The 11,893-nt window shown below is 38.1% G+C and overlaps 2 protein-coding genes across 11 annotated transcripts in view; one reads left to right on the top strand and one right to left on the bottom strand.

Annotated features, from left to right (window-relative positions):
• The window catches only part of LOC136265214 (uncharacterized), a 272,681-nt gene that overhangs the window by 82,170 nt on the left and 178,618 nt on the right, over positions 1-11,893 (bottom strand). The window lies entirely within an intron of this gene.
• Positions 3,789-11,893, top strand: part of LOC136265201 (uncharacterized) — a 31,197-nt gene continuing 23,092 nt past the window's right edge. For 2 of the 5 annotated variants that reach the window (XM_066060042.1, XM_066060041.1), the window contains exons 1-5: positions 3,790-5,945; positions 9,960-10,099; positions 10,159-10,330; positions 10,379-10,557; positions 11,073-11,261. In XM_066060042.1, coding sequence (XP_065916114.1) covers positions 5,860-5,945; positions 9,960-10,099; positions 10,159-10,330; positions 10,379-10,557; positions 11,073-11,261 — 766 coding nt within the window. In that variant the 5' untranslated portion in view covers positions 3,790-5,859. Of the gene's footprint in view, positions 5,946-9,959; positions 10,100-10,158; positions 10,331-10,378; positions 10,558-11,072; positions 11,262-11,893 lie in introns of all 5 variants that reach the window. The other 3 variants (XM_066060044.1, XM_066060043.1, XM_066060045.1) reach the window with 3 other exon arrangements.

The following is an 11,893-nucleotide window of genomic DNA, read 5'->3' as shown; positions in this document are numbered from 1 at the left end:
AACATTTCAGTCTAATAAATATAGTAGTTACAGTTGTACAGGAGCAGCTTTACATAGTAATGGCATGTTTCAAGCCTTTAGTGAAAGGGGAAAGGGTCCAGATGTAGGGAAAGAGAATAGTGCACGTGCTGAATTATCGCTGTTCAAGACCAGCTAAATAAATTACTTCACACTTGGACATGCTGACATGGTCCACGTTCTGTGGGTATGCCTTACAATGACAGTGTACAGGACAAAGTTCTTGTAAACAATTTCAATTTAGTACATACTGAAACAGTATAGTTGGTATTTTGAAGGCACACACATGTTGCTGTACCTTAATTTGTTTGCTACTGATTATGGAGGATGATTTGATGCCTACCAACTGAGGCGATTCACCTGGTTTGTCTTTTAACCCAGACTCTACTGATTGTGTGCAGTGTAACACCATTAATTTTTGCAGTAAATGTACTTGGAATTTAACTGTTAGACTGGAGTGATTCAATTATATCTAATCACGAGCAAGAGTTGAACTTGCACACGCTGGATAACAAATGGCAGAAATGATAACCCTCTTGAGTTTACTTAATTTTGGGACAGTCTGTACTAATATATTGCAGGTCCCCTATGGTGAATGGGTGAATCCCCCAATTCCCTGTATCCCACCAGTCCCAACATAAGCAGACCATTGTGTTTATGTTATGAAGTAACAGCTGCTCGTGCCTAATTGTATAAAATAACAAAGGTTACCTGCACGCACAACATGGGGCAGGATACAAAACCTTGCACCAGACTGTACTATCAGCAAAGATTGCAAATGTAATTTAATGCCAATATTTCTGTATTAACTACTTCAATGAAATATTAAAAATTAATTTAAGGTGTTTAATCAAGCAATACAGCTACTCAACTTATACAGCACTGTGCATGACAATAAATTGATTTTAGTGGCTGCTTTGAGCTTCAGTAATGGTGGAGTAATATATAACATGGCATGACCCACACACTAACTGTCAGCAGACAGTGCTGCACAGATGATTAGGTATGCAGATTTTTAACAAAGTTTTACAGATACAACAGGAAGTACTGACGAAAGAAAAATTTGAAGAATTCACAATATTATTAATCAGCTTTGACGAAAAGCAAAAAATAACAGGTCTAAACACTGACTTTTGAGGTGCTTATTGGACAAATTAACCAATTTGTCACCGAATTTTACTTTTGTAAAAATTTTTCTGTTGTAAATTTACAGTTAATATTGTTTCAGAAATTGTACTATAGTATTATCCATTAGCTACGTAGTTATGCTCACAGGCAATTCTAAGGGGAAGGGGGGGGGGGGGGGGGGGGGGATTCTGTAGGTCTAGTTCAACTACCAACACTGCAAAACCATCAACACCACTGCAACTGCATGGGACAATCTAAGCCTCTGCCCCTCTACTATAATTGACCAAGGCAAGTTGAAATATATGTGGACTGAAGGAATTATCACCATGTCTATGTTAAGAATTCTGTTCATAGCATTGTAGCATAAAACATTACAACCATGCAGGCAAACAGTGGTGATCTTGGTGGTGATGTGATACATACTCATGCATACATAACTCACTTCTGTTATCCTGGCAGACCCCTTAGTAGCACGTCATCACAGGCCACTGGCTGCTGTCACTCTCTCGAGGTTTGATAAAGCGTGTCAGTGTGCTTATTTTATAAAAGCGCCTATAGCGCAGTGTTGTTACGTAATTTTACGTAGGGCATCAAACGATGTGAAAGTAGCGAAACCCTTAGCTATACTTGACGAACTCGTTGGTACAAGCTAGTTAGTGACCCTGACTCGGATCTTTGTTAGGTGGGTCTACATACTGAATTCACACCTGTGAAAAGAGTGAGCATGGTGCATGTACGGATTCATATTGCTCCTGACATATTAGCTATATATAAATAGCCAAGATAAAACTCCAAAAGCTAACAGCTATATCTCTTTAGTGAGCTCTTTAGCTAAATCAGGAGTAGCTAGCACGTCTCGTCAATATTCACATTCCTGAAAATCATCATGCAGTAATTATAATCAACACATCTCAATCTCTATATTCTAGATATATTATAGTATAGACTAGCCAACATTCATGCAGCAAATGAAAAGTTTAGCTACACATGTGGGACCCCTGCTTTTAGTGATACGAGTAGTGATATTTGCTATGTAGCTTAATTTGTTATCCCACTCATATGGGACCTCAGCTGTGAAGGCTACTGAAAGCCTTTAGGGAGTCAGAGACATGCTGGCAAGAAGAATACAGAGAAGACTAATAATCCCTGCTATGGCTCCATAACCATAAGCACATGTCTTGATTGTATGTAGCTGTGGATCAAGTCACAACACGGCTGGCTGGAGTCTCTGAAATCTTAAGGTTTTGGTTACAAAGAATTTGCATGCTTTTGAATATTCCTGCACTGGTATCTTGTGCCAGCATCCCACAACATTAAGCTCAGGTATGAAAGCTTAGTCCAATTATAATTAGCTATGTAGCAACATGCACTATGTAATGTGTAAGCTTAACTCTACCATGCCAGCAAGTAATGTGTCCAAATGATATCACACTCTTAGCTGAACAGATTCTAGCAGATTGAATTACTATCTCATCTATTATTGTTTAGTGAAAGATAACAGGAGATGGAGCAGCAACCTCAGGAACTATCCACTACCAGTTTGGAAGTTGATATACTTGCGCTGAACGCATGAACGCATCTGATACCTTGAAATGCATGAACGCATCTGATACCTTCGCTTAGCTGAGTTTATGTATGTATGTATATACATACAATTTACAATACACACACAAGCATGCTAGCTTATAATTTATATCTCAATGGGTCAATGTCCATATCACTTTGCTAACTCAGGTAGACAGTCTCAAAGACAGTTGCACTATAAGTTATATTATATATAAGTGTGGAATCTATGTGTAAAATCTAATTGTGTGGTATCTTTGATATTATATTATTCCACATTTGCTGAAGTTAACTACACCATTGATATGCTGAAGTTCCTGTACACAATTATCGAGACAATTATGCAGTCCAACTGTCAGCAGTTGCAAGAGATGTCTAAATAATGATATAGCTAAAATGTACACAACTTGCATGGACATGGCAAAACATGATGATTTTAGACATATTATTTGATGCATACAGTATTATAATACAGCTATACATGTGTGGCATGAAAAGCTAGGGCAAAGTAGTAGTTAATAATAGCTTTGCCAACTCTAGTGTGAGATTTACTGAGCTTATGTGTGCATGCAGGGCTATTTGATTTGATTGAATGCTTTAGCTACGGTGACCAGCACTGAAGTAGTTTGCTATGTCACTATCTTGGTTGCTCAGTACAAATGAAGTATGTACAACTCAAGATCTAGGCATTTTCTCATCACTACTGAGATCACTACAAGGAGAGCTAGCTCTTAGTCATGATTACTTACTATGTGAGGTAACTGTATAGATGCATTGGGAACAGTTCCATTAGCTATAGGCTAACTTGCTACGTGTCAGCGGGCAAAGCCGCAAATTTAACTAGGCAAATTAGCCACATATACTAAGCTCTATTGCTGGTAGTATGCAGTATTGCAATAGCTAAAGAGTAGCCTCTTCAGTAGACTCGTACCTCGACTCATACCAGGCACAGAACACGGCTCCACAGCACTACAACATAGCATTTAAAAGTATTTCAAATCTTAACTGAAATCTTAAAATCTTGTATAATCTTTTCAAATCTCAGTTAAAATCTTGAATCTTTCTTAAGATTTCTCAAATCTAAGTACTGCGTTACGGACCCCTCGGGAAGTTATTTTCCGTCGCTGAGGATAGTAAGTTTGCCGTGTGTGGCAAATGCCAGGTGTGTGTTGCAAGGGGTGGCACCACAACGAAGTCGTTCACTACCGGTAATCTCGTGCAACATTTGCAAACTAATCATCCAGAAGTCTACAAAGAGTATTCGGAAAAAAAGGCAGACCAAGAGCCTAAACAGCCCAAAGAAACAAGAAAAAGATCACTACACCGACGACTTTCCTTAACGGAAACTCAAGAGCTAACGAAAGTTTGGGATATCAATGATCACAAAGCTCAACGTGTTCACCGTAAAATTGGCGAAATGATCGCTGTCGATTGTCAACCACTCTCAGTAGTGGAAGATGTTGGATTTAAGCAAGTCTTAAGAACACCTGAACCCCGCTATCAGTGTCCTAGCAGGAAATACTATACAGAAACCGTCATTCCAAAGATCTACAAAGGTATGAAAGTTGAGGTTCTGAAGTTCATTAACAATGGTGACTAGTGCTGATGCTACTCAATGTCGTGCTAATGAACTCATGGATAGAAACTGTGTAAGTTTCACTACAGATGCCTGGAGTTACAGCGTTAATGACACCGCATTGCTCAGTTTGACAGCACATTGGATTAATAGTGATTTTAAGAGAAATTCTGTCATTTTGAATGCACACTGCCTAACAGAGTCCCACACAGGTGAATACATTGCTGCACAAATTCACAGCATGTTGAAGGAATGGGACATGCTTCCAGAAAGAGTTCATGCGGTTGTCACTGATAACGCAAGTAACATGACAAAAGCCATGCGTGATGCATCACTCCCACAGTTCGGATGCTTTGCCCATTCTTTGCAGCTTGCGATTAATAATAGCTTACTATCTCAGAGAGCAGTCAGTGACATGATTACTATATGCAAGAGCATTGTAGGACATTTTCATAGGTCCTCGAATGCTGCACATAATCTTAAAAGGATACAAGAAAGCCTGGACATTCCACAACACAAGCTAAAGCAAGACATCGCAACATGGTGGAATTCAACATTTTATATGTTACAGTCAATACAGGAGCAAAAGATGGCTCTAGCAGCTTATGCTGCTGAAAATAGTGGTGTCCACCAACTTTCATCGAACCAGCTAGATGTTTTGAGAAAGTGCATTGAAATTTTGAGTCCTATTGAAGAGATTACCAGATCTATTTCTACAGACCTTGCGTCAATCTCTGTTATCATTCCATACGTAAGAATTTTGACGAAGACACTAGAATAAAACACTGATGATGTTGGAATCCGTGGAATGAAGACTGAACTACTACACTCATTAAAATCACGTTTCACTGGTATTGAGGAAAACAAACCTCTATGTTTTGGCCACTATTCTAGACCCCCGTTTTAAACAGAAATTTTTTTCGGGTAACATCATTAAGGCAACAATTAAGGAAATGCCTTTGGATGAAATGTCTTTGTTTAGTGATGGTTCAAACAACACTACTGATTCTGAAGTTGAAGGACCAAGTGGATCAAAAAGACTTTGTCCTCTGAAAAGTACTATTCTTTTGGATGTCTTTACTGAAATTGTAGATGACAGTAGTGAGGACCATTCTGCAACTACCAATGAAGTGGACAGATATTTAAGTGTGCCCATAATTGACTTCAAAACAGGCGACCCTTATTTGTGGTGGTCGCAGCACACTCAAGAGTTCCCAATTCTTTCTAAATTAGCTCGTCGTTATTTGGCTGCACCTGCTACTTCAGTGCCATCGGAGCGCCTCTTTTCAGCTGCTGGAGAGCTACATGATGAAAAAAGGAATAGAATTTCACCAGAATTATCACAGGAAATTTTGTTTATTCAAAACAATTTTGTTTTAGTGGGGACAAACTATGCATTCTTTCTATTCTCCACTCAATTAACACGTTCCATTGGATGAAGAAATGACGTCAATTGCGAATGAAGTAGTTGACCCATTAACCAGACGAATACAAATTTAAAGTGAAGGGTGGGGCTTATGTCAGTAAAACTCCGTTAGTTAATTGATACAGCGTAGAAGTGGGTCAGCGATGAGATGACGCTCGGCAGGTTACTTGTAGCAATACTGATAGAACTGGGACTTTATGTTGGCGCTCTAGAACGTGGTGAAACAGTGGATTGGTATGTTTGTATAGTATGTCACGCCATTATATTGTCCATCAATATCGAAAACGAGGTCGCTCTTTGGTTATCCAGCGAGTCGACAGGGATTGGGCTGTGCATACGACAGTTCCATAGCGAGACTTTTTATCTGGGTAGAGTGGACTTCTTTGTGTGGCGTGATCAAGATGTGCGAATTCGAATCGAAGATAGTGCCGCTGACCGGGTCTGGTGTATGTGTGTCCCCCAGGAAATTTTTGGAAACGTGATCTACTGAAAAAAATTGACATTTCAGTTATTAAAAATAACACAATGTCAAGGTTTCGGGTTGGGACTAAAAAAATTTAAAATTGCGACCTTTTTGCTGGGCCTATTTTTCAAGAGGAGGGGTTGTACAGTATAATAGTATGGCTACGCGTATGTTCTAGTCTGGACCTTCAGACCTGCAGCACCTATCTACATCCACCCATGTAAGTACAACTGTGTCTATCTAGCTATACCCATGTCCCCAAAATTTGTTGCTAGTTAGTGTTATTTCAGTTTCTTTCACAATGAAATCAGTAGCATTGTGCTGACCTTTGCATGAAAAGAGGAGATGCATTGAACTAATCTGAGAGTTGTGTATAAGAAACTAGATTGATATCAAAAAATTTGGAAACTTATTGATGTGTCCTTATAAACGTTTGCAAACAAAAAGGTAACTGCCTTCGGCTTAATTGAATTATTATCTTCACTTCCAATTTGTGGAGAATACAAGTTGTGGAATTATAGGAACTACATCATTTCATTACTGAGGTTTCATTTATGTGTGGATGCCATATATAGGCATCAAGAATCATACTATAAGAAAGCTTGAGTCAACAAGTTATGTTATCTTAAGTGTTACAACTTCCAAGAAGCACCACTTTATATTACCCTGGTATTTGCTGCCCTATAGTTTCCCATGTATCTAGGGAAGCTATTAAAGTTCGGTTGACTCTCATGCATTTGTGCATCATCCAATTCTAGACTGCAGGAACTGGGCTTACATCTCTACCCCAATAATGATCTACAGTTTCAGACTCTAGACTATTCCATCCTGTCTGCTGCATGAAGTCATCTATCGTCCATGCCATTAACACACTCCTTATATAAGGCAGCCAAATTCCAGCTAACGAAGGCTGTTACATTAGATAGAGCAATAATAAGTGAGTGTTATATCCCTACCGTACATGCTCAAGATATCATAATGGAAATACACAGCAGGGATATAGCACTTCTCATTGTTTTACTGTGATTTGATATCATGCACTACTCCAACTTGTTTCAATACTTGTTGTAGATGTGCTATGCTCACTACTCTAGTTGAAAATTCCAATTTTTTGTGTACTTGTTTTTTATAGCATACGTAAATAGCTAGACACATAAAATCTATCAACTATGACAAAGAGAAATAGTTGAAATGCTACCAGCTTATCCTCCAAAGTCTATGATTATATGTGACCTGATCTTGGAAAACCTACCTTTTAGGCACATCGGTCAATTTTCTGTTTTATAGCTTAAATGAGGTACTGGATGTTCATCTATCTTGTGTTAAAATTTCAGCTTAATATCTGTAAGCATTCCTGAGATATGGCCAATTTGCTGTCCTGTACATTACAAACTAACTTTTATGGTAATGTATTGAGTTCTGTGAGTGATTAAGGGTGACAAATGGTGACAAATCACTTTGTTTAGTAATAATTCCATTCTTATCATCTAAAATACCTTAAAAGACATTTCTGATAGTTTAATGAAGTATTCTTGGTACTTTCTGCCATTAAATGCCATGTATCATTGTCTAAGACTGAGTTTTAGCCATTCCAGCACCTGAACAAATCACCTAATTTGTAAGTTAATTGTTGTCCCACGCATGTAAAATTACTACATGGTCTAATATAATCATCCATATCTCCTAGGAAAAAGAAGCTATGGGTGTGAAACTTCACAGCAAGAAGGTTTAATAGTTGCTTTATCTAAACGTGCAAAAAAAATCAATTTTTAAACAATCGTTGAAATTTTCATTTGAGTTTTCCCAAAAGTTTGCTTGTGCCCAAAAGGTAGATTTTCCAAGATCCGGTCACATATTATGATACTCATCAAACCATAAAATCATTTTCTAAGAATTATATGATCAGCTGTCACAAGCACATCATACATCCTATATAAAAGTTAGTGAAGTCATGAGTTATAGTTATATCCCGGTACGAGAGTGATATCATTGTTATTACACGAGTCCGAGGCGGAGCCGAGGACGAGTGTAATAACAATGATATCATCCGAGTGTACGGGATATAACTGTTTTATATCCCAGTGCATGGGAGTGCGCAGAAGTTTACGGGTAGTAAATTAAGTTCCGGTTTGAGTTCCTGTCACTGTGCTCAAGATTTCGTCCGAATTGTGTGGAGATTCTACTTAGTAGCCACAAGAGAGACCTACATACTGCCTACTAAACTGTAGCGAAGGGCGGTGTTATGAAGCAGCGGTTCCAGGTACGATTCACCTTCGTCAGAAATTGGTATAGTGGTGTCGCGTGGTGTGCAAGAGAAAAATAAAGACCAACAAATGGCTATCATAGTCCAAGATAGAACGATGAAGCTAGAGGAAGTTAGTTCTTCACCATAGTGACTGTTGGGAGTGATTGCTGGAACAAAAATCGTCACGTACTATTCTTGACATTTGTTAAACTATCGTATTGGTAAGTTGTAGTGTTATTGTGTAAAGGATTAACAGTTTTCTTGTAAGATTTAGGTAGTTTTAAGTGCTGTATTGGTGTGTTTTGTATCAATATTTCCTTATTTGGCTGTTTGTTCCATCGGTAAACAATGCCATTCACGGTTATTATGATGTCACGAAAGAGACTGAGTGGCTCCGCAACAGGGTGATAAGTTAGTTATCACTGGGTGATAACTAATATATCGTACAGTAGCAGTGCCGCTCTGTCTAGCTGTATGGTAGTTATAACCCAGCGCGGCGCTTTGATACTCCCATGCACTGGGGTTTAAGTATACTTATTTGGGCAGTGTGTGGAAAGGAAACATTGCTGATAATATATTTTATGACATATAGACATTTGTGGTAGGGCTGAGCGATACTGCCATTTCAGTATCACGATCGATACTAAAGCCACTATTCACGATACTGAATAGTTCACGATACTTCAAATAAGTCAATCAAAGCTGGTGCTACATAGCATATTGCTCAGCATTCCTGCAGTAAGTCCTTATATGTGATAGCAAACTAGCCACTATCATCATTGTTTACAGTAACAGTTATTGTAACACATGCTTTGAGGTTGTTATGGTGTTCACACCTCTCTGCAGGGGAAACCAGATGGGTGGACTTAATCATTTACAAGGATTCTTAGCCCAGCACTGCATAACAAATGGATTTTCAATGACAAAAATGTACAGGCATGGTATCACGATAGTTAATAACAAAATATCGCGATATTGATACTTTCAAAATATCGCGACATATCGCTAAAACGGTAGTATCGCTCAGCCCTAATTTATGGTTGTCATTAAAGCTACTGCATAAAATTTTAGTGTATGCAATACAGATTGAAGCATGTAGCTATCCATTTGCTCGAAGTGTGTATGATACTGAGAGTTGGGTATGCATATATAATAGGTTGTAAAGGGGGGTTTCTGGGGTTCCCTATAGGTATGTTCTCAAGTCTACTCCTAAGCGCAGACATGTTGAAATGTGTCACCATTCATCCATTGTTTAGTGGTCACCAATAATATTACAATTCCTTGATAGGTTGCTTCTCAGTAAGGAAGTATCTATGACATCCTGTATGAATATCATTGGCTGCTTTGAGGAATCTGTTGTTGTTACAACTAATGATGTGTGTTGATGTTGTATGCATGGTTCATTAAGTTTACTACCACAAACATCTCAATCCATCATGCAATGACTCTTTAACTTGAAACATGTAATATTTACACAGTTACATAGATGAATTTAGAGACTATCATGCATGTACAGTGTTCCATATATGTACCTGTCTAGTTTAATAGATTTCAACATTTACATTTCTCAAGATGGACAATTTTGTAATGGCACTGATCATGTAGATGGCAGTTTAACACATCCAGTGTATTTCCAATATAAGACTGGTATAGACTGGACTACCCTCGGCTCATATAATGGTAATTTACTGTATACTAAATTGGGATACAGATAACATTTTGTCCTTTTGTGTATACAGAGAGTATTCTACTAGAAAAGCTAGAATTTACTGTATCAAATGAAACAGCAAGTAATGTGCATTTCCGGTGGGTACAACATAACACTGTAGCTAGTCCAGCTTGGGCAGTGGATGATATCATTATTAATTGTTCTCAAGTATTTTTGACAATATCTTTTGAGGAAGTCTCCAGGTATATAATGCACACTATAATATGTTATTATTCATCTTGAACATGTAGTGAACTTGTAAGACGACTTGAGTGTCACTCTGGTTCAGTGCAATCAGCTGCTAACGACTGCTCTGACACAGAATTCAGTTTGGTACTCAGTGGCACTGAGAGGGAATTACGGACCACAAATCTCAATCTTTTAAATCAGATGGACAATAACAATAATGAATTTTACAACACTTGTGCAGGTATTCAACATACACGAATACTCGCATAACATACACTGAGATGTTAGTATTGCAACATGTTTCCAGTATATAGGATTACTTGACCATGTGATTTACCATGTTTGACCATGTGCTTTTATGGAATTTCCCTATTGTGTATTTGTACGTTTTCAGTTTTAAATTGCAATCCAACAACATATTATTAACTCACTCTTGTATGTACAGTGGACACTGACTCTTACTGGTCAAAACATTGTTGTATTGTGATTTGCAGTTGATTCCATGTTCTTCAATGTCTTATAGAAAACAAATGGAAACATGACATAAATCAGTAACCATAATAATGAGTGCTTTTGCATGCATATGGTCAGTCAGTCTCTCCATCTATCCATTTGCTGACTGACGGATGGACGGACGGACGGACTAACTGACTGATGTGATGACTGACCGACTGACTGTGTGTGTATAGTGTGTGTGCATGCATGCAAACTTGCACATTCTCCTTTTGTCTTGTTTATATCAATTATATGCTGCAGTTACATGTCCACCCCTTACTGCTCCTGGTAATGGAACAATGAATTGTTCTTCAAGTGATGATGGAGCTCATTATGTTGGAGACATTTGCACTTATACATGTGATAGTGGGTTTGTGTTAAATGATACTGATAATAGGAAATGTCAGAATGATGGAAGTTGGAATAGCACTGAACCTTTCTGTGACCAAGGTAAATTATGCTTACCCTTTAAAGTTGCCACCGGCAGGCTTATTTTAAGTCGCAGAGCCCACTCTAGATTAAACAGTTGGTAGGTATACAGACTTTGTAGCTATTGAATAGGGGCCTTTGAAATGAAATTGACTTTGCTGCTAATCTTGTGAGGGAAAGAAGTAATTCTGTTTTGAGATAAATGCCACTGAAATGCATTAGGTATATAATGCATGCTACATAAATAATTTTGCGTACACTTAGTGAAGGAAGTCTCAAATTGAAATATCTAATATACCAATGGATTTGCCTATTCATGAAGAGTAAGACTATCTTTGTTATCATGAAGCAAATGTGAGTTACATATGGACGTATGTTTGGTTACGTTGTGGTAAAACGTTTCTAAGCTGCTTGTTAAATAGCATGGGTGTATTTTGGCCAAAAATAAACCTTGATGAATAGACAAGTCCCAACTCTGTATCCTGTTGCACTCGAGACTTATGATCGTTCAAACAAGCGCCTGTAATTTTTTCCCATATAGGCACTGTACAAATCGAATTGTTTTGCTCTTCTTGTTGTCTATCACTATAACTCCTAAAGCACTTACCAGATAAGGCTGAAACTTTAACAGCCCATTGGGTTTCCCTCTAGAC

The sequence above is a fragment of the Dysidea avara genome, chromosome 8 (genome assembly GCF_963678975.1).
Source record: "Dysidea avara chromosome 8, odDysAvar1.4, whole genome shotgun sequence".
In the NCBI taxonomy this organism is placed as follows: domain Eukaryota; kingdom Metazoa; phylum Porifera; class Demospongiae; order Dictyoceratida; family Dysideidae; genus Dysidea; species Dysidea avara.
The sequence above is the reverse complement of the archived record's forward strand: the minus strand, read 5'-3'. Positions and strand labels throughout refer to the sequence as shown.